Below are 27,422 nucleotides of genomic sequence, written 5' to 3' on the forward strand. Positions count from 1 at the left end.
GGGTCTCACTAAGTAGCCAAGGCTGGCTTCGAACCTGTGCGGTCCTCCTGTCTCAGCCTCCCAAGCGCAGGGATTACAAGCGTGCGCCACCACGCCTGGCTTACATAGGAGATAATGAATGTACAGCACTTGACACATTGCTTGGAACATACTCAACCCTGCATAATGATTACTTTTTCCATGTTCCAGAAGAGGTCATAATTGAAATTATTAACCAAGTGGTTATTTCCCTGTTTTGATATACCTTAATTTTTGGCTGATAACAAATAGTATACTTACATTGAAACAATATATAATTTCATGTTTTATTCCAGTTTAGACATTTTTTTATTCTCAAATAGAGCCTGGGCTAGTTTGCCTTTTTCTTATTATGACTGTAATTTGTAGTTTTCACTTTTTTTTTCTTTGTAGCCTTAGGGATTAGACTCAGAACTTTGTCCTTGCAAGGCAAGTGTCTGCCACTGAGCTATATCCTCAGGCACCCCCCACACACATGTTCATTTATTTTTTAATTTTTATTTCGAGGCAGTGTCTTGCTAAGTTGCCCGGGCTGGCCTTGAACTTGTGATCTCCTACCACAGCCTCCCTTGTAGCTAGAATTATAGGCATGTGCCATTATGTCCAGCCACAGTTTTTTGAAGCAGAATTTGTTTTATAACTCATTGCTATCTAGATCTGTGTATGTTGTGGCTAATATTTTCATATGTCACTGGACTCATTCTTTGAGAATAGGACCCTTTGGATGAGCAGTTAACATTTAAACAAACATTTCCCCCTTTTTTCTCCAGAAAGAGAAATAGATAAATTAAATCAATATTAATGGCTTGCTATACTGAGACCTATCTTTAATATATTTATTACCTGTTGATGACTATTACCTACTGGTTTAGGTAAGCTGGTGCCTAGTTGAACAGTGGCAAACAAGTATTATCTTGGATTTTTTCAGCCCTTTGGTATTAATCATTATAATAAAAAATGAAACAAATATTTTAGGTCCTTTTTAGACATCTTTTAATTATTTCTGAAGTTAAGTAACTACTTATAACCTGCATTTATTTTTGCATTATATGCCTCTTGAGGCACATAGGTAGTTAGCTACTTTGTAGAAATTTAATAGACTTTCAAATTTAATTATCGTGATTCTTTTATTTCTGAAAAATAACTGTCTGAATTGGGTCTGTAAACTTAGAAATGTTTTATGAGTCTTCCTTATATCTTATGAGGAAAGCTATATTTTTCAGTCTTTCATGATAGCATTTAAAGTGATTTAAGGAAACAATCTTAAAAATCTGAATGTTAATCTAATTTGTCACTTTATAGGCATGATTTTTTTTTTTTTTTTTGGTGGTACTGAGGGTGGAATCCAGAGGCTTTCTACCCCCAGGCTATACTCCCAGACCTATTTTATACTTTATTTGGAAACAGGGTCTCACTAAGTTGCTGAGAGCCTCACTAAGTAGCTGAGCCTGGCTTCGAACCTGTGTGATTCTCCTGTCTCAGCCTCCCAAGTGCAGGAATTACAAGCGTGCACCACCACGCCCGGCTACAGGCATGATTTTATACCGGTAGAGGGAAACACAGCTAAAGTTTGGGATTGTTATAAAATTGTAAAAAAAATAGTAGGAAAATAACTAACAATGATAAAACCTTTTTCTCTGCAGGGCCAAGGAATATGAAAGTTTAATGGAAACAAAAAATTCTGGGTCTGATTCACCTTATAAAGCAAAGTGAGTATTTTATTTCACATTTTAATTCTACTTTGCTTTTGTAATGCCTGTAACAAGTATATCTGAACCATTATATTAGGCCTACACTTTGGGGCGGTTTCTAGTCCATAAACTATCATTCTTTTAGCACAGTGGTATTTAATTGGAGATGATTTTGCTAGAAAATCTCATTAGCACAGCTTGGGAGGAAGATACGATGGGAATTAAGTGGGTGGAGGCCAGGGATTCCACTAAATATTCTGTGTACAAGGGAGCCTCTCATCTGAAATGTCAGTAGTGCCTTGCTGTTCTCCAGATCAGGTTCTGGCAAGAGGAGGCTATGCTAGGTTTATTCCTAGGGCTATCATTAGAATTCTTTAATTCAAATGACATTTTAGGTAAGGCTAGAGATTTAGGTGAGATTAAAATTTATAGACTCCACCGTTGGGATATAAATGTAATTAAACCACAGTTAGGTTTAGCAAAAAGTCATCATTTTACTTCTTTTGAAAGTATTGCCAGTAAAGGTGCTCTGAGAAACGTGCTCACATATATTGCTGATGGGAGAACAAACTAGTGCATTCTTGTTGAAAAACAATGTGTATTATTAGTGGCTTATTAAATCTATGTGAGACTTCAGGCTGCCCAATGAATTTTCCCCAAATATTATAGAGATGAATGTTTCACTGTTATTTTTCATAGAGAGTAAAGAAACAACTTCTCCAAATTAAGGAATACATAACCAGTTGTTGGTATAGCTATGCTACAGACTGTTAATGCGGCCACTGTTTACAGTACAGTGGAAATACGCTTGCTGGTTGTGGTGGCACACCTGTAATCTCAGTAGTTGGGAGGTTGAGACATGGGGCTTGCAAGTTCTGAGCCACCCTGGGCAAAATAAGAGATAATGTCTCAAAATAGGGCTGGGGGTATAGCTCAGCTCACTGGTAGAGCACCCATGGATTAAATCCTCAGTACCGTGAAAAAAGAAAAGAAATACTCTTGCCTGTTAAGATACCCTTCAGATATCTACTTCTATTAATTATTGTTTTAGAAGTAAGAGCCATTGCAGTGCAAAAAGGAAAAGAAATGTAAAATATTAAAGAAGCAAAATTATCCAGATTATGATGGTACTGTTTCCCAGAGAATCAAGTGGAAAACTAGTAAAAACTACAAAAGAAATCAACTCAGTAAATGATTGATTACCAAATTAAGATGATATTAGTTCTTGGTAAAAGTTACTCAGCCTTTTCTTACTCCAGACTGTGTGTGAGCTGAGTCCTCACGACTCTGAGGTTAGATAGGGAAACAAAGCTCTAGAGAGGGAAATGGCTACGCAGAGCATGCTAAGGTACAAAATCAACAGCTTCTCGTTAATGACAATCAGTTACAGTGCAGAAGGATCACTTATAATAGCACCAAAAAGTAAAATATTTGAGAATAAACTCAAGAAATGTAAAGAAATCTTTAAAACACACTTTAATATGCTTACAAAGGATATGAAAGACAACTTGTATACATGGAAAGTCAAATCATACTCTTGGATAGAAGATGATTCAGAACACTAAATTCTCTATTAATATTCCTATAAATTTAATGTAAGTTCTGTAAAATAGTAACCTTTATTTCCATAGAGCTAGAATCATTATAAAGAAAATACAGGAACCAGGTGTGGTGGTGCACGCTTGTAACCCCAGCATTTGAGAGGCAGAGACCGGAGGATTGCAGTTTGTGGACAGCCTCAGCTACTTAGTGAGGCCCTTTGAGATGCTGTTTCAAAAAAAAGACTAAAAAATAGGACTGGGGGTGTAGCTCAGCGGTAGAATGTCCCTGGGTTCCATCCATTAGTATTACAAAAACAAAAGAAAAAAAAGGGAAAGAAAATAAAGGATCTGGGCATGGTAGCACACACCCAGTATTTGGGAGGCTGTGACAGGTGAATCACAGATTTTTTTGCTAGTGCAGGAATTTCAGAAGGCCCTCTGAAACTTAATGAGACTGTTTCAAAAAGTAAAAAATAAGCTGGTTGTGGTGGCGGCGTAAGTTTGTAATCCCAGCATTTGGGAGGCTGAGACAGAAGGATAGGGGTTCACAGACGGCCTCAGCTACTTATTGAGGCCCTTTGCAATTCAGTGAGGCCCTTTTTCAAAATAAAGAATAAAATAAAGAATAAATAATAGGGCTGGGGGTGTAGTTCAGAGGTAGAATGCACCTGCATTCCATCCCCAGTACCGCAAAATAAATAAATAAATTTTAAAAAATAGGGCTGGAGATACAGCTAGGGTCTAATTCCTAATACCATAAAGGAAAGAACATAGAGAAAAACAAGTGTGAGAATTTCTAGGAATTGTTTTAAAAAGGAGAATGAAGGAAGAGAGAGCTAACAGATATATAGTAACATTTAGGAGTATTTGACACTTAAGTAAAAATAGAAGTTTTTGGAAGATTTAAAAATAGTCTATCAGGCTGGGCGTGGTGGTGCACGTTTGTCATCCCAGCATTTGGGAGGCTGAGACCGGAGGATCGCGGTTCACGGACAGCCTCAGCTACTTAGTGAGGCCCTCTGCGACTCAGTGAGACCCGGTTTCAAAATAAAGAATAAAAAAATAGGGCAGGGGCTGTAGCTCGGAGGTTGAATGCCCCTGGGTTCCAATCCCAGACCCGCAAAAAAAAAGTCTGTCAGTAGATCCAAAGGAGTTCATGACAGTATAATGTTTTATGATACATGACCAGTATATTAGACTTTTGTTTTCTCAAAATATTGTTATATGTTATTTTAAAATTCTACCAACAATATTTAATTGCCTCACATTCATGGTAATAGTTAATGTTGTCTGTCTTTACTTTTAGACATTGAGATGGGTGAGTTAGTTGTTATCTCATTTTACGAATTTACCTGATGGTTAGTGAGATTGAATATATTTTCATGTACTTACAGTTCATTCACATGTCTTCTTCTGGCAAATGTCTGTTCAAATATTTTGCATTTTTATTGAATTGATTATTGAATTGCTGATCTCTGTATAGTTTTGGATTGTTTTTATTTCAAAAACACATAGAATACAACAAATACAGCAAGAAAAGTTAAGCTTCTTACCATCTATTTTATTACTTCTTGAAGTTAGAGGTTGACAAATGGTATATATTTATTTGTTTATTTGTTTGTTTGTTTATTTTGTTGTATGAGGGATTGAACCCAGGGGTATTCAACCTCCGAGCTACATCCTGAGCTACATCCTCAGCCCTATTTTTTATTATTTTTTTAAAAATTAATTTCTTGTGGAGCCCAGAGACATTGCACCTCCAAGCTACACCCCAGTCCTGTGTGTTTTGTTTTGTTTTGTTTTGTTTTAGTGGTACTGGGGTTCCTGGAAGCCCTTCTACCTCCGGGCTACACTCCCAGACCTATTTTTACATTTTTATTTGGAAACAGGGTCTCCAAAGCCATCACGCGTGGCTGGCTTCCACCAGCGTGATCCTCCTGTCTCTGCCTCCCAAGCGCGAGGATTACAAGCGTGCGCCACCACGCCCGGCTTCCCAGTCCTGTTTTTTTATTCTTTATTTTTGAAATAGGGTCTCACTAAGTTGCAGAGGGCCTCATTAAGTAGCTGGGCTGTCCATGAGATTGTGATCCACCTGTCTCAGCCTACCAAGTATTGGGATTACAAGCGCACACCACCACATCTGGCAACAAATGGTTTTTATAAAGGTCTACATAGTAAATATTTTAGGTTATGTAAGCCCTAAGTTCTGGGTCTCAACTATTCAACTGTTTGTCTTTATAGCACAAAGCAGCCACAGATGGTACCTAAATGATAAAATTTTACTTAAATTAGGTTGCATGATTATGTAAACTATGTGTATAAATTGCCTAACCTGCTTTAAATAATTATATAAAGTTAAAAGCACATTGAGAGGGCTTCTGTGGAAAGACAGAGGACAGGATCTGTCAGAGTCCAGGTGAAGAGGGAAGCCTGGCAAAGGGCATCAAAACCCAAGCAGGGGAGGAGCCTGAGAAAGCCCCAAATGAGCCTGCGCTGTCAGCCTGAGTAGGCAGACCAGCATGCATGAAGAAGCAAAAGAAATGGGTGCTGTGTTTTAGAGGCGAGCTAGCCAAAGAAGAAAATACATAGGATGGTAAAATGCAGGTTGGTTACTGCAGGAGAGTTAAAAATTTTCCCAAGGAGAATAGAAACACTTTGTAATAGTGAATCAGAACTAAAGGTGTCAGCCAGGTGATGCACACTTGTAATCCCAGCACTTGGGAGGCTGAAACAGAAGGATCCAGGTTCGTGGCCAGCCTCAGCTACTGAGTGAGGCCCTCCACAACTTTCTGAGATCTTGTTTTAAAATAAAGAATAAAAAATCGGACTGGAGATGTAACTTGGAGGTAGAATGCCCCTGGGTTCAGTCCCCAACACCACACACACAAAAAAAGAATCAGAGGTTTCATTGTTACCTTCTATTTTCATATGCGTGTGTGTGTGTGTGCGCGTGTGTGTCTATAGGTTTGTGTTTAAGAGTGTAAGATAGTATACCCACGTTCTAGAATTCTTCCCACTACGTGTGAAACAGAACATCTGATAGCATTGGATGAATCTAGCATACTATCTAAGTGTGTAGAGTTGGATGGATCATAAAAAGGGGCCTGTGGTCTCTTCCACATGAAGGGATGCTGTCATACAAAAACAAAATGTGTCTAAGAGGCAATATATGCACACTTTTTTAATCTTATACAGAGAGCATCAAAAGACACTATTTGCTTTTTAAGCTTTTATATTTAGAAGTATAGGTATAAGCATATGATTTTAAAAACAGAAAGGAAACCAATAGCCCTAAATTTACACTTTGTACTTTCCAAATAGAGAGAATGAAATAAAAGTTAATATATTTATGGCTTTCTGTCCGTTACTCTAAAGAACTGTGTTAGTCTCTAGAGTAGACCTAGTCTCCTTCCATGCACTTTTATAAATCTTCCAAATGTTCCTCGTGGTGGCATTCACATGTGTACCCCCCACACCTTTATAGTGATGAAAATTAGGGTTCCTTAGAGAGGTACTTTTACACTAACCAGTGACAGATTTGAGCCTAGAGTTGTTGTTGGTTTAAGTGCTGAGATGAAAATATCTGATCTTACAATATTCTTCACAAAGCTACTTACCTGACAGATACTTTGCATATTCTAAGCAAGGATTTATGAAGCCTCCACTTTTTCTCTTCATATTAGAAAAACTATATCTCAGAAGTAACCCAAATTGCAATTTCTAGGTTGGAAACTGTACTCTTTAAGCAGCTTCTGTTTTGCACCATAGGGAAAATACAGCTTTCAGCTTGAGTTGTACAGCACTCTATAGTTATTTATGGTCTGCATCAAAATCCAATGTTTTGTTTTTCTTGAGAGGAGCTATATTATTTGTGGTACTTGTGTGGAGGCAGAGAGTGAGACAGAAGTTTAGCTCATGTTACAAAAGCATCCCCTTGACTTGGCATTCTTTCTTAAAGGTAGGTTCACATAAACCCCAGATTTGATTTACCTCAGGGTGAAATAGAAGCCTCTTTTATTCTGTGAATTAAAATGCTCCTTGTGCTTCCCTAAGTACTCCTGGTTTTGAGTGGAATGTGAGCATTCTTGGTAAGAATATTGCTAGATTTTGTTGCTGTGGCTGGATATTTAGTTACATAGTGTTCAGACTATTCAGCCAAAAGCTGAAGTGGCTACTTATCTATCACACAATGACATTCACTGCCAATTTCTTCCACATGGTAAGGTCAGTAAATTTAATCGGATGGGATTCTAGCCCATATTTGATTAGAAAGGAAAAGAAGTATGTTGCTATTTTATTTTCGCATTCTCTTTTTCCTTTTTTTAGACCAAAACCTCCTATTAGTGAATAGTAATAATTGGACATTTATTGAATGTCTGTCTACCTTAGGACATAGTCTTAGATATTATCTCTAACCCTCAAAAGCTCTGAAAATGTGTGTGAGTGGGGTGTGTGTGTGTGTGTGTGTGTGTGTGTGTGTGTGTGTGTGTGTTTTCCCTAACTTTTAAGACAAACTGAGAAACAGAAAAGGTTTATACATTTGGTATATGCTGGAGCCATATTTTAAGCCACAGTACTTCTAGTATTAGAGTTTTTATTCTTTCTTTGATTTATCAGAATAAACTTCATATGGATTAGCTTAAGCTTAAACTAGAGTTCACTATTGCCATTTTGAGCTGGGTTTGCTGTTTTATTTCTTGAGAAATTTTTGCACTTCACATAAATCTTTAGATCAAATTATATCCTAGGAAGTCATTTGTGAATAAATCTTCTTCAAATTGACTAATCAGTGTGAAGACAAAGAGCACGAGGTTTGAAGACCAAGGACTCAGGTTTTGAATCCCAGTATTACCTTTTGTCAAATATGCAACTGTGGAAATGTCGCATGACTTCCTCTAACTTCAGTGTCCTCATTTTTCAAATAGAGATAATACTAATTACATTGTTAATGGCAAGATTAAGTAAAATCATGTACACGAAAAATATTTTGTAACCTTTAGATATGATTAAAGAAGAGAAGCGGAGCATGGTGGCACATGCTTGGAATCTGGCTGAGTCAGGAAGATCACAGACTCAAGATCAGCTTCAGCAACTTAGCAAGGTTCTCAGCAGCTTAGTGAGATCCTGTTTCGAAATTAAAAAAAATATAATAGGGCTGGGTTGTAGCTCAGAGATGAATGCCCCGGAGTTTAATCACAGTAACACACACACACACACACACACACACACACACGAAGATGATATTTCTTGTCTAGACTATCCATTCGCTAAGTATCTATTGAGAGTACTTTTGTATAGGTAGCATGTTAAGTGGTAAGAATAAAGCAGTATCTAGGTAGACAAGGTCTTTCTCCATTGATATTTATATTCTGATTCTGCATTTTTCAAATTCAGTAGCCTCTTATTACTATTTAAGTTAAAATTAAATGCAATTTAAAATTCAGTTCCTCACTCACACTAACCATATTTCAAGTGTTCAGTAACCAACATGACTGAAAGCCTCTGTGCTGCACAGTGCAAATAAAGGACATTTCATCAGTAGAGAGCTCTGTTGGGAGAAACACACATTAAAGAGCTAGTTAGGTGAATAGTTAATTCACTTGTGATGAATGCTTTGGAAGGAATATTCAAATTGGAAGAAGTAATGTTTATGCTAAGAAATTTCCTATTTAATTCAAGTGTGGGAAAAACATTTCAGAAGGAGGGAATGAAGAGTATCTTCAAACAAAAGCAGAAAGAGGTGAGATCCAGAAAGATGCCCTGCAGAGCCTGTCTGGGAGCTCTGCCTTACTGAGGAGGAAGCCTCCTCCTTGAATTATAAAGGAAGAGACAGGAGAGAACAGGTAAAATACAATAGGCTTTCAGCCTTGTGGCAGGAAGTGAGGGTTTTCCTGTTCCTGTAGCTTCCATTTTCTGTATGAAGCACAAGAACTTAAGAAATCAAAAGAGAGAAAGTAAAGGGTAGAATTTTGAAGAGAATTGTTGGAGTTTTGAAAAGAGCAAGTTTGTGGATACTGAGCAGATTTAGAGAGATTTTGAGATTTTTTATCAGTAGTCTCATCAGTCTTCTGCATGGTATGACTTTTTCTCAAATTCAGAAGTCAAAAAGGCTGGCAGATACTTTTATTAACGCAGCTAAATACATTAATGCATGCATGCAAGGCACTTGAATGGTGCCTGGCCAATAGTGAGTAATAAATAAGCACTATTATTGCTGGGCCTTGTCTAATAGTAATAAGAAATGTTACAACAGGACAGGGAATATAGGAAATTTGCAAGGAAGTCAGTAAAATGATGTCCTTTGTAATCTACCATATTTTATTTTATTTTTTTATTTTTTTATTTTTATTTATTTTATTTTTTGTGGTACTGGGGTTCCTGGAAGGCCTTCTACCTCTGGGCTCCATTCCCAGACCAATTTTTTTTTTATTTTTGAAAACAAGGTCTCTTAAGCCAGCGCGGCTGGCTTCGAACCTGCGCGATCCTCCTGTCTCCGCCTCCCAAGTGCGGGGATTACAAGCGTGCGCCACCACACCCGGCATAATCTACCATATTTTAAAACTAATTATGATAACAGGAAGGAAGTAGATTGAGTATCTAGTAGACCATCTAGTCACTATCGGTAGATACTCAAAAGTGGAAAAGATTATTCACTGAGTGTATGAACCAAAGATATATCAGCACAGACCCCTCAATGAGGAAGTCTACAGTAAGCAAAGAAGTACTCTGTTGTATATGTAAATGACTACCTATCAACAGGAACATGAGAAGTTAAACATTCTAGGAATTTACAGTGTTTAGAAGATCCAAACCTGCTGTGAAGGTGTAAATCCGAGCGTGAAAAGCTGCTCAGGCTCTCACACTCATTTTCAGTGTTATCCTTCTTTCACCTTCTTTCCATCCCACATTCTTTTCTGTTGATACCAGTTTCACCTGTGGATGGATAATACCATCTTCCAGTTCTGTGTTGTGCTGTGAGGGAAAAGCAAAACCTCGGATGTGAAGTGAAATCAACCAGTGACTTGTCTGTGTTTTCTTCCACCCAGCTGCTTTGTGAAGCAATTTCAAATTCAATACTAAACGTAACTTGTGTTTCAAATGTTAGGAAAATGGAGTCTATATAGTCTTAAAATACATTTGAATTCATTAATGCTATTCTTTCCTTTTGTATTAAAGGCTTCAGAGATTAGCCAAAGATCTTCTAAAACAACTTCAAGTGCAAGACAGTGGCTCATGGGCTAACAATAAGGTTTCAGCTTTGGATCGGACCCTAGGCGAGATAGCTAGAATACTGGAAAAAGAGGTACGTAACTAAACTGTGTCTCTGAATCTTAGTGTCCTTTCGCACTATGACAGGACATAAGATAGACTTTCTACATAGGAGTTCGGTGTTTTCAGAAGCCAGTCAACAATTGGTATATGTTGCCTACTTTTCTTCTTTTCAGTTGTTTTACATGAAGTCCTCTTATGGTCACGGTTTTCTCAGTCATGTTTTTTGTTATCCAAACAAGTGAAATCATAGATTATAATGATACATACTTTCATGGCAAAAAATATAAAAATTTTGAGTTATATAGTACATAAATCACAATCAAATTTCCATAAAATGTCTATTTTGTTCCTGTTTTCTCCAGATTTGACTTTTTTTTTTTAATAACGTAGGGTCATTAGGTGTCTCAGTGCAGAATGAAGTTAAAAATCCATAATGATTTTAAAGCTATACTCAAAAGAAAAATACTTAGTTCATAAAGAATAGATAAAACCTTCCTAAAGTAATATCAACTATTACCATTTTATTGAATTTTTTTCTGATTATTTTATTGTGCATTTTTACATTATTTGCCCAATTTTATTCTAAATATTTTCTCATGTCTTTAAAAATTCTTTGTGACTGAATGAATATATTACAAGTTAAATAATTTGAAATATTTAGGTGGTTTCTAGTTTTCTTTTTAACGTAAGAGCCATTGTTTATTTGTTGCATTTTTGTGTGTTTGCCTTCTGGATTTAAGTTTTATTATGTAAGCCAGGTGGTACATATCTGTAATCTCAATAGTTGGGTGGCTGAGACAGGAGATCTCAGGTTCAAGGCCAGCCTCAGGAACCTATTGATATCCTCAGCAACTTACCAAGACCCTGCATAGCTCAAAGGTAGAATGCCCCTGGGTTCAATTCCCAGCACCAAAAAAATTATTAAGCAGTATTTGAAATATGTTACTATATATGGAAGTATATAGGAATACAAGTATCATAAATGCAATAAATGGCTGTGAGCCAGCCACCCAACTTCATAGTTAAACTGCTGCCGGTGTATTAGTTCCCATCCTTGGAACTAAGAATCCTCCTCACCTATTGCTTATCTCTTCTGTGGTCAACTGTACAGAAGTAAAGGCGTATCGTTTCCTTGTTTTTTTAAAAGTAGCTTTACTGCCTTATCATAGAAATGTATTCTTTTTATTGGTGCATTGTAGTCTTACATCTTAATGGGGTACAAGGGTAGAGATATACATGCACACATCACTCATTTAGCCCTTCCCCAGTTCCCACCCCATTTCCCCCCTCATATTTGGCTTAGCAATTGACTTTGATCTGTAATTTTTCAGTCAAAATGGTTCTATTTAACTGTAAATACAGCTTTTTTTTTTATTACTTTTCTCTATTGTATAGTAAATGCTTCATTATGTTAACACAGTGTTTTTTTTCACTTGACATCAGAATCACCCAGAAGACTTGTTAATGCACAGATGCTAAGCCCCACCCTGCGTTTCGGACTGAGTGGGTTTAGAGTGGCACTGAAGAATTTGTATTTTTAACAAGTTTCCACGTAATGCTGGTGATGCTGTTGAAGGACTAGACTTGGAGAGTCGTTCTCTGTGCTAGGGCATATGCGCAAGGAGAAATTAGCGGCTTCTAACTTCACAAGATAGTGCTACCTACAGTTTGACATCAGACTATACAATCCTCTGTAGGAAGTAAAAACAGCATATCAAGCCGGGCGCGGTGGCGCACGCTTGTCATCCCAGCATTCGGGAGGCTGAGGCCTGGAGGATCGCGGTTCGCAGACAGCCTTGCCTACTTAGTGAGGCCCTCTGCAACTCAGTGAGACCCGGTTTCAAAATAAAGAATAAATAATAGGGCTGGGGGTGTAGCTCGGAGGTCAAATGCCCCTGTGTTCCATCCCCAGACCCGCAAAAACAAAACAGAACAAAAAAACCAGCATATTAAGTGTGACATTATGGCAGTGTGGCAAAATAGCTTTTCTGTAAAACGCCTCTTTCAGGTTTTCAGAGAAATCATAAACTGGTAGTTGTCAGACATGTTAGAATATTTAGAAATTTAATGTGTAAGAAAAATCTCTATGATATCTTTAAAAATGAGTATATACTCATTGTTTTGTAAGGTATAAAGGTGCTTAATGCTCTGCATTAAAAGGCATTTGCTCAAAAATACCACTATGTGTACATAATCTTAAGAATACTGCTTTAGTTTGAATTGTTCACAGAATTTTTAAGGAAAGGTAAAATGAGTTATATAATGTACTCAGTGTGAGAATATAACTAAGGTTATTTCATTTTTGTCACAAAGGGACAATTTACTGGAATGTCACTGAATCCATATAATTTCAGGGAGAAAAACGTCGTCTGGCTCCCAGTCTAAATGATCTGTGTCAGGAACCCTGCTTTAAAGCTGTCCTTAGAGTATAGCTACAAGACCACCTAAGCGTTTAAGGTTACCCGCAATAAAATTCTTTTGCTACTTTATAACAAAATCCTTTTTACCTGGCCAAGACACCCTCACTTTACGAAGACTTCTATTATATAGAATTATACTAAAATTTCGGTAATTCAGTATGTAATTTAGCTGATGGGTTCAGTATAGGAATTGTAAATAATCATTTCTTTTTTGTTTGGAAAGCTGCCTGGAGTAACAAAATCATTAGAACCCAAGCCAGGTACTTAGTGAAGGGTGTGAAGCAGCCTAGGAGTGACGAAGGTGGGACTGATGGAAGGAGGGCAGGCACTCTCTGAGGAGTGTTAAGATGAATCCTCAGCTCTTTCTCCCCTTAGTTTAGACCTCAAGACTCATTATTATTGCTTTGTCACAGTTTTTCCTTAAATACTTTTTTCTGAAGTTCTGAGAACTACAGAACAGATTAAAATTGCCATTCATAAAAACTACCTTATAATGAAAAGGATCAGGAAAAGAGGAAACCTGGGTTTGTAGTACTCAGGTGCCTATTGGCTTTTTGGGTTCTCTGATACCATTCAGAAGTTAGAGTTTATCAGGTCTGTTGCATGTGTTATATTTTTCAAAATCTTCAGCCACGTCTGTTTATAGATATTTGTTAGTCTAGGATATTTGCATCAAATCTCACATCAAAAATACCTAAAAATGCTCGAGGGGAGGATTTTCTTAAAAGCATCAAAGAGCTAAGAAAAAAATTAAAGAATTACACCAAAGAAAAGGCATACATTTAGAAAGTTGTTCTTATAACTGAATGCCCCTGAAGTATTTTCCAGACTAGCAAATGTGGCTTTGGTGTGCAAACCTCATGGGAAAAAGGAACAAATACAGATACCCAAGGGCTACTGAGATATGAGGGCCAATAGATTTTCCCAGTTTTCCCTCCATGAAGATAAGGTCACAACAGGCTTATCCCTCACATAATCACAAACCTTCTGATCTGCTCTCAGGAATTATGACGAAAACATCTTTGTACAGTGCAAAAATTATAACCATGATCCATCCTTGAGGTAGATTCTTAGCCCCAATTCATATCACCTCCATGATTTCAAATGGTTAATTGAGTTTAAAGTACTACCAGGTTGATTGGTGATGTCCTTGGGAACCTGGTAGAAGGAAATGCAAATACTGTAGGCCTCCGGTAATTTCTGTTAAATAATAGAATAACTACAAAGGAAGGGAATGGGGAGGGAGGAAGAGAAGAAAAGAAGGAAGGGAGGAAGAGGAGGAGGAGGGGGGATCATTATGGAAGTTCCCCAGAAGACTAGAAATGGAACCACCATGTGGCCCGGCTATGTCACTCCTCAGTATCTTTCCTAAAGAATTAAAGTTGGAATACCGTAGTGATGCACACATACCCAGGTTTATAGCAATTCACAGTAGCCAAATTATGGAGCCACAACAGTGGAATTCTGCTCTGCCATTAAGAAGACGACAATTATTTCATTTGCAGGAAAATGGATGAAATTGGAGAACATTTTGCTAAGTGATACTAGTCAGTCTCAGAAAGTCAAGGGTAGTGTGTTTTCTCTCATCTATAGAGTCTAGAGACGAAATAGGAGACACAGAGAATTTAAATAATGGAGAGACCTGAAGAGCGGTTGAAGTGGCTGAGGGAAGGAAAGAGGAAGGATTACCCTAGTACTGCTGCTTTCTCAGGCATCTGCAGGGAGGGAGGAGGGGCAGGCAGGATGCGATGAGGAGAGACGTGCAGCAAGAGCTGTGTGCACGCATCGCATTGTGTGCCTGTTCACATCGGCCCTCCCTGTGGCTTGTAATTACAGTGCACTCAAACATAAAAAGAAAACTGTTCAACAAACTATCAGAGAGCAAAAGGACAAGGAAATTTTATATATAGTAACAATAAAGTAATATCACTTAGAATAAGAAATTCTTACACACACACACATACACACACACACACACACACACACATAAAAAAAAAAACCCTCAGTAGGAAAGTGGTTAAGAGAATACATATCCCCAAAGAAATACAAATAGGCAATAAAGGAATACAGAGGTCGTCAGGAAAATCCAAATGAAAACCTCAGTGTGATCATGTGACTCCCGTATCAGAGTGACAGAAATTATAAAGACTGAAAATACCAGATACTGACAAAGATCTAGAGTAAGGGGAGCATTTATACCTGTGACGGTCCAAGTTTGTACTACCATTTTTTTGTTTCTTTGTGTTTTGCGGGTCTGGGGGTGGAACCCAGGGGCATTCAACCTCCGAGCCACGCGCCCTGCCCTGTTTTTATTCTTTATTTTGAAACCGGGTCTCACTAAGTTGCGGAGGGCCTCACTACGTAACTGAGGCTGTCCGCGAACCGCCATCCTCCAGTTTTAGCCTCCCAGGTGCTGGGATCACAAGTGTGTGCCACCGCGCCCGGCTTGTACTACCATTTTAGAAGAAAGTTTGATATGGTCAACTAAAGCTCCAGCCATTCATGCCATATTTCACATCTAGATATTTATCCTAGAGAAACCAGTGCACATTTTGACCCTAGAGACCCATACCCATGTACGCAATGACAGCATTTGTTCACGAATCACCAGACATGAAAAAGAGCTCAAGTGTCCATCATTGAATAGACAAAATATGGAATGTTTGTGCAATGGAATATTATCCAACAATGAAAACAAGTGAACTATAGTGATGGGTAACAACATGGATGTGGTTCACCAATACTTAGTGAAACAAGTCATAGTTGAAACTTCAGTTATATCTAATCCAAGAAAAGACAAAACTTATTACTTTGGAATGTATACATAAGTGGTAAAACTATAAGAAAATACTGAAAATTTTCTCACAAATCAGAAACCAGGGTAGGAGATGTGATAAGGAAATTTCGCCCCTGTGTCGTCGTCATCGTCTTTTTTTTTTGTGTGTGTGTGTGGTACTGGGGATGGAACCCAGGTTCATTGTACCTCTGAGCTACATCCCCAGCTCTATGTTTTAGTCTTTTTATTTTTGAAACAGGGTTTCACTGAGTTGCAAAGGGCCTCACTAAGTATCTGAAGCTGTCGGCAAACCGCAATCCTCCAGTCTCAGCCTCTGAAATACTGGGATTAGGAGTGTGTGCCAACACACCCAGCTTGTGTCTTCTACTTTTCTACACAGTGTCACTGCGTTGCTCAGGCTGCCCTCCTGCTTCAGCCTCCCAAGTGTTAGGACTGTAGCCCTGCATCACCTTCTCCAGCTTTTCCACCTGGCTTCTTTCTTCTTTTTCTTGGCCATATAGTAGTTAAATAGTATTCAGATTATAATTATTCTTTACATGGTACTGATGTATTTTCTCATTTTTCCTACTCTCTTTATGTTTCAGCACAAAATTACTTGTAAAGTTTCAGGTAAAATAAATTGCTCCAAACCAAAAACTTGTGTTGCAGATATATTTAGTTGTTTCATTTATGAGTTTCTAAAATGTTCTTGTATATAGAAAGGCATTTTCCTCATTCTTAACATTGTATTGAATTTGGTACAAGTGAGCATGATTTGTATTTGTATTGACTTTTCTCATTAGTCTGTGATGATGAACATTACATTTAAGTTTGGATAGTAACAGCATCCCAGAAGCATTCTGTGGTTTATCAGTAACACGAGACATTTGTGTGCTGTTACTATAAGTAAACAGTTTAAGCAGATGGATTGGACATGGAGTTTGTCCAATTGCCTTTCCTGGCTTTTTAGAATCCTGCCAAATTTAAATAGAGATTCAGCTGTGAATCTCTTGGACCTGAATAAGCAAACCACATAGTTGACAGCATTCATAATTTCAACTGAATGGAGAGAAGTCAAATCAGTTAACTTTGTAACACTTTTAGCAAACCCTGCCATGTTTTGGAGTTTTCAAAATTAAAATTCATCTTGTAGAATTCCACTGACAGTTACCTGCGGAAGGTAGAAAATGTTTTCATGTCTCTTTTTGTCTCTCTCTAGCGCTCTCTCTCTCCTCTCTCCTTTCTTCTCTCTCCTCTTTCTCCTCTCTCCTCTCTCTGTTGTTTGTAGCTGTTTAACTCATGCCTAGGTTGAGGGAAGATAATTCACTAAGCCTTGAGAGTGTTTCTCAATCTAATGGTATCCAGAAAATTGTGTTCATGGCTGCTAGACACCGTCTGTCCTCCACACTTCATGGTTTTATTTGGTTTCGTTTCTCTTACTTTCAGCTGGAATTCTTCAGCAGAGAGGAACTGGAAAGTCTTCAATACTGGGAATCCCTTCTTTTGATCCCCTTACTTTTCTCAGCTTACAAGATTGTTTTCTCATAGCAGCTGGTAACTGAATATAGGTAGTGTGACGGCCATGTTTTGTCATTCGGTGACAAGTAAATAGGCCATAGTAAAATGGAAATACTTCTCAGACTTTCTGTAGCTGGCTTGAGTTAGAAGACTAGTATAAAGAAAAATGGAATGGTTATTTCTAGAATCTGACAGAGGATTAATTTATATATGGTTTGTATTTTAAAAAACAACAAAAATAAAGGAGGTGCTTAGAGTGAGGAGGGGTATAAGGAACTTTCTGGGGTGATGGAAGCGTATTTTGCTTTAAGTGAGGGTTGCATAAATGAATGTGTGTAGTTGTCAGAATTCATCAATAGAATGAAAACCGCAAAGTGCAATTTATAACATATCAGTTGTACCTCAGCTTAAAAATACACTAATGATTCCAAAGCACAGATTCATAGATGAGGCATGCCTTGGTAAAAATGTATCATCGCAGCCTGTTATCTGGGATCGCTTTTTGTGGTTTCCTTGTGACCAGTACTCTTTAAAAGCAAATACGTTTGTTAGAAAAACTCAAATATAATGGTGCTGGTTTTGGGGAACATTTCCCACAGGATTTGTGACAATTTCCATTGTTATGCAAATTAATACTTGAAAACTGTTTTAAATTATTTTTAATCCTATTGCCTTTAGCAATAAAATATACAGATGTAATATAAACACACTTGACAGAAAAATGAATAGATGACAGCTCCAGTGACTGTCTAACTCCCTTCTCTCTTTTTTAAAATTTTTTGTTAGTCATACACCTCTCTTTTAATTTTGGGGTAAACCAACAAGTTAGGTTTTTGGGCCCATTTCCTTTTCTTTAAGGTTTTATCACCAAACAATTCATCTCTGAAAAGTGCTTGTTAGTTTATTTTTATTTTTATTTTATTTATTTATTTATTTATTTTTTGGTGATACTGGGGTTCCTGGAAGCCCTTCTACCTTCGGGCTACACTCCTAGACCTATTTTTACATTTTTTTAAATTTTATTTTGGAAACAGGGTTTCCTAAGCCAGGACACTCAGCTGGCTTCGAACCGGTGCGATCCTCCTGTCTCTGCCTCCCAAGCGCAGGGATTACAAGCGTGCGCCACCATGCCCGGCAAGTGCTTGTTAGTTTAAACATGCTTGTGTTTGAACTTTATTTGAATGGGATCCTACCTTTTGTATTTTGATGTTCTTTTATCTATATTAGGTTTCCAAGAATTTGTTACTGTAAAGTTTTTTTAATTGCTTAAATAATGTGCTGTTATATACTATTAATGGTTCTTCTTATTTTGCCATTAATGGACATTGGATTTGTTTTTATGAAAAATGTGTTCCTAAGCATGTGTTCTGGTACTCACATGCAAAAATTTGTCTATGGAGTATAATTCCTGGGTCACAGGATATGCATAGCTTTAACATTTCTTAATAAAATGCTAAATTATTTTACAAAGAGATTGTACCAGTATGTACTACATCTCACAGTGAGTCCTATTACTGTTTCAAACACTTGATATTAAAAGCCTTATTAATATTTGTTAATCATGAAGGTATTTAGTGGCATCTAGCTTTAACTTAATGTACATTCTCTGTTGGCTATTTGGATTTCTTTCTTTTGTGTGTGTGTGTGGTACTGGGGATGGAATTCAGGGGCATTCTACCTCAGAGGTATGCCTCTAGCCCTTTTTTTTTTTTTTTTTTTTTTTTGGTGGTACTGGGGTTCCTGGAAGCCCTTCTACCTCCGGGCTACACTCCCAGGCCTATTTTCATATTTTTATTTAGAAACAGGGTCTCTTACGCCAGCGCGGCTGGCTTCGAACCTGCCTGATCTTCCTGTCTCAGCCTCCTGAATGTTGGGATTACAAGTGCTGCCACCACGCCCTGCTCACAAAAGAATTGTGACATACCTGTTCAAATCTTTTGGGTACTGTTCTATTTATTTTAAGTGTTCTCTAAGTTTTGATCTACTGATTGGTAAGCATTCTCTGTAAGTCCTAGGTTGTTCAGATGTACTAAAAACAATCTACTCCTGTTCCTTAACTGCTTTTTACTCATTTTTATTCTTTTGATATTTTTAATTTTAATGTGTCAAACTTATTAATTTTATCTTTTATGGTTAATAGTTCTTATAAAATATTGTCCTCCTTTGAGTCAAGATCTTTGCCCATATTTTTGAGGTTTTATATTTTTGCCTTTATTTTTAGCCCAGTGTCCATCTGGAATTAATGTTTCTTTTTAATGTGACAGATGTAATTTTATCCATCCCTCTTAATCTGGATTCTTTTTTGACCACCATTTACTGGGAAAAAAAAGTTTTCTTTAGTTTTTCAATGCCTTCTCTAAAAGTCTGTAAGTAGATGAGTTTGTTGCTATTTATGTTTGTACTGTTTCCTTTTTCTTTTCTATACTTAATTTATTTTCTGAGTATTACAACTTTAAGTCCTAACCACTTCTAATTTCTTGATTCTCTCTTCAGTTGTCCTAATTACCCTGAAAATGTCCCATTCAGAGCTGAATTGTAAACACAGTATCCTGTTCTACATGTCTAGAAAGCCTGTGTGTTCTTTTTTAAATCTGCTATGTCAGCAGAGCGTGGTTGCACATAATCCCACATCTCACTTTGGAGGCTGAGAGAGGAGGGTTGCAAATTTGAAGCCAGCCTCAACAACTTAGCAAGATACTGTTTCAAATTTAAAAATAAAAAGGGGCTGGGGGTGTAGCTTGGAGGTGGAATGCCCCTGGATTCAATCTCTAGTACCACAGAAAATAAATATACCATGCCCTTCTAAGAAATAATTTCTTGTTATTTGCAGGTATTTTCTCAAGCTTCTATTTTATTTATTAAGAATATAATGATAGCCGGGTGTGGTGGCGCACGCTTGTAATCCCCGCGCTTGGGAGGCTGAGACAGGGGGATCACACGAGTTCGAAGCCAGCCTCAGCTACTGAGTGAGGCTTTCAGCAACTTAGTGAGACCCTGTTTCCAAATAAAATATAAAAATGGTCTGGGAGTATAGCCCAGAGGTAGAAAGCTTCTGGGTTCCACCCCAGTATCACCTCCCCCCAAAAAAAAGAATATAATGATAAACTGTATCTATAATTATATATATAGTGAATAGTTTTACAGGATTTCTCTTACTTTGTCACCTTTCCTATTTAGCTTGGCCTTTTTTTAACTTCATGCTGTATATTGTATTTGTTGTGAACCTTTATGTTTATGTTCATAAGGGATGCTCGTTCATAGTTTGGGGTCGTTTGTTTGTTGTTTTAATCTGGCTTGGGTGTCAGGACCAGTGTTATTGATCTCAGCATAAATTAAGAAATATTTTCTTCTATTTTTTAGAAGAGTTTGACAAGGATTGATATTAATTCTTTGATAATTAATTAATTTGAGAAGGATTGGTATTAATTGAATTAATTCTTTGATAGACTTTACCAGTGAAGCCATCTGGTCCTTGGAAGGTTTTAAATGACTTCTTCAATCTCTTGCTGTAGGTCAGTTCCATTTTTATATATCTTTTCAAGTCAGCTTTGATAATCTGCATGTTTCTAAGAATTTGTTCATTTTGTCTGTTGTATAATTCATTATTATTTGTGGTTTTAGTCATTTGAATCTTCCCTTTTCCCTTAGTCATTGGAGCTAAAGGTTAGTCATCTTTGTTGATCTTTTCAAATCACCAACTCCTAGTCCCACTGGTTTTCTTCTGTTGTTTCCTAGTCTCTGTTTTGTCAGTCTCCATTCTTATTATTTCTTCCCTTCCCTGTCTTTGGATTTGTTTGCTCCTTGTTACTTAGTGTGCAAAAGTAAGCTGTGATTTAGATCTTTCATCTTTTTCATCACTTTTGGAGCCATAAACTTTCCACTGAGCACTGCTGTTTTTTTCTCTATCCCATAAGTCTTGTTATATTGTTTTATTTTAACTTAAAAGTGTTTTCTGCCGGGCGTGTTGGCGCACGCTTTGCTTGTGTTGGCGCACGCTTGTAACCCCCGCGCTTGGGAGGCTGAGACAGGAGGATGGCGCAGGTTTGAAGCCAGCTGCAGCTACTTAGTGAGGCTCTCAGACCCTGTTTCCAAATAAAATATAAAATGGGTCTGGGAGTGTAGCCCAGAGGTAGAAAGCCCCTGGGCTCCACCCCTAGTACCACTCACAAAAAAAGTACTTTCTAATTTTCCTTGTGATTTATTTGACCTATTGGTTGTTTAGGACTATATAATTTTACTTCCACATATTTGCAGGTTTTCCAGGTTTTCATTGGTTACTGAGTCCTAATTTTAACAAATTATCATCAGAGAAGTTATATGATTTTGATCTTTTAATATTTACTAAGAGTTTATTGCATTTAAACAATTTTCAAGAATTATTTGAAACATGATATGATGATGCCTTCCTTTGGAAATATTTTCATTTGCCTGTTTAGGTAATAAGATTGCTACTATTTCTGGAACCATTTTAATCTAAGTTCAATGCCTCTACCTCCCTGTATCACGTGGGTATCCAGAATATTGACTACAGCAATGTACACCAGGGGATTTACTTCTGTTTCATGCTTATGATGAGGCTGAAATTTGTCTCTGGGTTTTCACTTCCTTCTGGGTCTTTAACTTGTAATTACCTAATAGCTTTTAGTTCTGTTATGAATATTGGAAGAATATTTTATTGAATTTTTCAGCAGGAGTCTTATCTCAGTTGTCTAGGTAGCCATTTTTAATGATAAATCCCTTCTTTTGTCATTTTTAAACGTTATTTATTGCTTTATTTATTTAGTAGTTCTGGGTATTGAACTCAAGAGCAGTTTCTAAGCTATACCCCAGCCCTGTTTTACTTTCATTTTGAAACAGGGTCTTGCTAAGTTGCTGAGGCTGGCCTCTAACCTGCAATTCTCCTGCCTCAGCCTCAAAAGTAGTGGGATTACAGGTATGCATCACATGTCCAGTTTGAGACATATTTTAATTTTTAACTAAAAGTTGGTGCTTTGAAAAGACCAACAAAGATGACAAACCTTTAGCTCCAATGACTAAGGGAAAATTAAATTAAATATGAGACATATTTTATATTTTATTCCACTGGGTGGAACCTCCAGTACCACCAAATAATTGGTGGGCCTTTCTACCTCTGGGCTATACTCCCAGACCTATTTTATATTTTATTAGGAAACAGGATCTTACTAAGTAGCTGAGGCTGGCTTCGACCTGTGGGAACCGCCTATCTCAGCCTCCCAAGCGCAGGGATTACAAGTGTGCACTACCTCACCTGGCTTTGAGACATACTTGAAAAACGAAATAACAAGAGAAGAACATGAAATTATATCAAATTAGAATATTAGGAAATGGCTAGTCTAATACTCATTTGTGTAACAGACATCACCCTGTTTCATATCAAGCCATATTTCAAATCTGGAAAACAACACGTGCCATCTTCAGATTAGAAAGGTACTATGCCTGCATTAGAGAGGAGTTAACTGGAAAGAGAATTGTATCTGTGCTGGTTAACTGAGTCTCATGCAGGTCTTCAATCAGGAAAGTATCTGCATCGAGTTGACTTTTTTTTTTTTTTTTTTTTCTCCTCTACTGGGGATTGAAACCAGGGGTATTCTACCTTCGAGATACACCCCCAGCCCTATTTTTTTTATTTTTGAATCAGGGTCTCACTAAGTTGCAGGGGAGCTCACTAAGTAGCTGAGGCTGGCTTCCAACCTGCGATCCTCCTGCCTCAACCTTCCAAGTACTGGGATTACAAGTGTGTGCCACCATTCCTGGCTCCTGTTGACATTTTAACTAAATCAGTCCCGCACGTTTTTTTTTTTTTTTTTTTTGTGGTTGTTTATATTTCTTCTTATGAAAAGAGGGTTCATTGCATGTCTAGAAAGATCTAGACCTGACAAATCAAAGCCAAGTTCAGTGCTCTTCTTGTTGGGGAAGCCTACACAGTGTGTGATAAAACATTTCCCTAAAGCAGTGTTGAAGGAAGTTACTCGAAGCTATTAGATGGAATAGCACACTTCTCTCGAATGCCAGTCTTTATTTTATTTTTGTGCTTTTATTGGTGTATTATAGTATCATATCATAATATAAATCATGTTGACAATGATACGAATGCACACAGCACTTGGTGGCCCCCCCACTTCCCCATTTTCCTTCTTCCCAATACAGAATACTCAGATGGACATTAAAATTCTACTTAGCAATGAAGAAGAACAGAATTACATAATTTTCAAGAAGATAGGACCTAGAGAACATTATTTTAAGTGAGTTTAGGCGACATAGAAAGTGAAGGGTCATATGTTTTCTCTAATATGTGCAGGATATGGAGTAATTGGGGTACAAGAGGGACTCCAGATAATGGATGAGAAGCCTCAGTGAAGCCAGGGAGGAGGTCTAAGTGTAGGGGAGGAAGAAGTCTGAGGTCCATTGATGGAAATACTGCCATCGACTATGTGTATACATGTGAATGTTCAAATGCTAGCTAGCTTTGTTCAAATATTTTACGGGGAAACATTTAAATAATTTTTGGATTCTTTAAGGTTTTGTCTATAACTCATACAAAAGATCATTTTAATAATAATTTTAATAGTTAATTGATGACATACTTTGCAGTAAAATAATTTATATAGAAATTTTGAACATGGTTATTACATTAACAGAGCGTTATGAAAAAGAGGTTGGAGAGCTAAAAGTGGGGCCATGAATTATTTAGTCTTTATTTACACTGCTGAATGACAGTGCTACTGATAAAATTAATAATTATAGCAGTTCTTCCCTCAAATGTCAACTGTTATAATTAAAAGTAAATAAATAAATAATACTACATTAGAGACCCTTTCCAACCCAGCATGTGACATTGAGTAATTTCGATTCTCAGTAAGAACATAGACTTATTGAAGTTTCTGCCTTCAGCAGCCTGATAATATTCCATCTTTCTACCTGTCTTGCAGTATTCTGCTTTTGGGCTCACCTTAGTGATTGATTGCTTCATGTAGTGAGTAAGCTCTTACTGTTTTTAGCTACATTTATATAAGTCAGAGTTCCTGGAAACAGTGACACTAAGAACAAGAAATTGCCTGTACCTGTGTAAGGAACTTGATGCCAGCTGCCTTCAGATCAGCTGAGTTCTTTTAAATTAGCAGACTTCGTGGCAAATAGCTCATATTAACTAAAGCAGGCAGAAAACTCTTTTCTTCTTAATAATCTATAATATTACAACATCTTCTGACTAATATAAACATAGATAATATAGAAAATAATGCAACTGTGTTTGAAATAAAATACTCATGAAACCTAAAGCCGGGCGTGGTGGCACACGCTTATAATCCCCGCACTTGGGAGGCAGAGACAGGAGGATCGCGCAGGTTCGAAGCCAGCCTCACGTGCTGGCTTAGGAGACCCTATTTCCAAATAAAAATGTAAAAAAATAGGTCTGGGAGCGTAGCCCGGAGGTAGAAGGGCTTCCAGGAACCCCAGTACCGCCAAAACAAACAAACAAACAAACAAACAAAATACTCATGAAACCTAGAAGATATTTTTTTACATTGTTAGGTATTTACCCACCATGCCCATTCCTTGGAATTCACTTTTCTCTGGTATTAATAAAGATTATTCTTTTTCTTTTTTAAATTTGTGGTATTGGGGACTGAACCCAAGTATTCTCTACATTGAAATAAACTCTAAGCCCTTTTTATTTTTAAACAGGGTTTTTCTAAGTTGCTTACCTTGAACTTGTGTTCCTCCTGTCTCAGCCTCCCAAATACTGGGATTATTGGTGCGCACCACTGCATTTGGTGATGTTACATGTTATTAAATAGACATTTAGAATGTATACTAATTATTGATCTTAGAATAAATTTATTTTAGTTTATATTTGAATAAATTAAATGATTTAGCATCTATCCCTAAGAACTATGACAAAACAGGATTGTTGAAAGTTGTGATGTGGGTTAGAATTAAACCATTGTTGGGAAGATATTTAACACAATAAGACCCAAGTTTTCAATTCTGAAAACATAGAATTTGTTACTCAATTTTAGTTTTTATAGGATTTCCACTTCTAGGATGATGGGACAAAATGAGATGAGACCAGTGTTTAAAACACAGACTTAGCCGGGCGTGGTGGTGCACGCTTGTAATCCCCGCGCTTGGGAGGCGGAGACAGGAGGATCGCGCAGGTTCAAAGCCAGCCGTGCTGGTTTAAGAGATCCTGTTTCCAAATAAAAATATAAAAATAGGTCTGGGAATGTAGCCCGGAGGTAGAAGGCTTTCCAGGATGCCCAGTACCACCAAAAACAATAAAAAGTAAAAAATAATAAAACACAGGCTTAGCCGGGCGTGGTGGTGCATGCTTGTAATCCCAGTACTTGGGAGACTGAGACAGGAGGATCGCACAGGTTTGAAGCCAGCCTCAGCTACTCATTGAGGCTCTCAGAAATTTAGTGAGACCCTGTTTCCAATTAAAACATAAAATAGATCTGGGAGTATAGCCTGGAGGTAGGAAGCCCCCAGGTTCCACCCCCAGTACCACAAAAAGAAATAAATATTAAGAAATAAAAAATAAAACACAGGCCAGGCGTGGTGGCGCACGCTTGTAATCCCTGCGCTTGGAAGGTGGAGACAGGAGGATCACGCAGGTTCGAAGCCAGCTGTGCTGGGTTAAGAGACCCTGTTTCCAGATAAAAAATATAAAATAGGTCTGGGAGTGTAGCCTGGAGGTAGAAGGGTTCCATCCCCAGTACCACCAAAAAACAAAACAAAACAAAAATCATTTGTTTCTAGTTTGTAGTAGTTTTGAGTATTTAAAGAAGGTCCTGGTAAGAGTCACCAAAAACCTGCAACAAGCATGAATGCAGTGTCTTGAGGTTCCAGCTGCTGAGTATACAAGGAAGTAATTAGATGGTATGCAGCAGTGAAGCCATATTGTACGTTCCTTTTTTTGGCCTTGATAGACCTTTCTACTCCTCTCCCTCCCCTCCCCTCTCTCTGTGTGCTGGCAAGTTTTGCCTTGCCCAGATGGTATTTTTGAAGAGGTAGTAGTGGATGTTGCTGGTGTGTTTTCACAGTGTACTTCTTTATCCTGGTGGACAGCCTGATGCCTAAGTGGCCAGCCCGTGACCAAGTGTTCCTCTCACCAGCAACTTGTTTATAGTAGCAGATACTCTTGTAGCTCTTTTCTGACCTGTGTCTAGTCTTTTCTTACCAACAGGTGTGTCAGTGAGGTGAAACAGAAGAGTCAGGCGTGGTGGCACATGCTTATAATCCCAGCATTTGGAAGGCTAAGACAGGAGGATCGCAGTTCATGGACAGCCTCAGCTACTTTGTGAGGCCCTTTGCAACTCAGACCTGTTTAAAAATAAAGAATAAAAAATAGGTCTGGGGTATAGCTTGAAATTATAATGTTCCTGGATTCCAATGCCAGTACCAGAAGGGGAGAAAATGGAGGGAGGACCTGGAGGCTAGAGCCTTTGTTGGGGTTCAGAATATTACTGGGTCAGGTTTCCAGAGATAAGTTTTGATTGGTGGGTTTAGAGAAAGAAGGTTCAAGTTCTGTAATCTAAGAGGAAATCACGGTGGCATATCTGCATGAACCATACTGAGAAATTAGGTTTTCGAGAAGTAGAAATTGTGTCAGGGTGACTGATTTCTATTTCTAATACCAGAACTTAAACATATTAAAAATGGATGCCAAGGAATCATAAAATTAGAGGACTTCACTATACATATGGAATTCTCAAAGCCAATACCCCACCCTGATTGGTTGTAATTGTGAAGTATTTTGCTAAGTATTTTGAACAACGTGCTTAAGAAAAGAAATTTGGTGATAATATACTTATGTACATTGAAAACCCAAGAACTACAAATTGTTAAAATCAAAAGAAGTATAAAAATAAAGCAAGATTCCTGGTAAGAGGACCCATTTACTCAAAAAAATTGTGTTCTTGGACATACCAGTGAACAATCATTAGAAATGTATAAAAGAAAGAAAACTTTTATTTCTTTTTTCTTTCTTTTTTTTTTTGGTATGTTTATGGTGTAAGGACTGACTCCAGGGGTATTCTACCTCTGAGTTACAGCGCGAATGCTGTTTTATTTTTTATTTGAAAACAGGGCCTGATCCAGCGAGGCCGGCATCAGAGCCTGCCGTGAGGCATGACCAGTGCTGGGGCCTCCAAGGCCGGGATCG

General features: G+C 37.7%; 1 protein-coding gene across 2 annotated transcripts in view; it reads left to right on the top strand.

Annotated features, from left to right (window-relative positions):
• Positions 1–27,422, top strand: part of SCAPER (S-phase cyclin A associated protein in the ER) — a gene marked incomplete at both ends in the record, with an annotated part of 288,797 nt that overhangs the window by 101,141 nt on the left and 160,234 nt on the right. For both annotated transcript variants that reach the window (XM_080692276.1, XM_080692277.1), the window contains 2 exons: positions 1,662–1,727; positions 10,427–10,553. In XM_080692276.1, coding sequence (XP_080548402.1) covers positions 1,662–1,727; positions 10,427–10,553 — 193 coding nt within the window. The remainder of the gene's footprint in view (positions 1–1,661; positions 1,728–10,426; positions 10,554–27,422) is intronic.

Source organism: Muscardinus avellanarius (genome assembly GCF_963383645.1).
Source record: "Muscardinus avellanarius genome assembly, chromosome: 3".
NCBI classification, from domain to species: Eukaryota; Metazoa; Chordata; class Mammalia; order Rodentia; family Gliridae; genus Muscardinus; species Muscardinus avellanarius.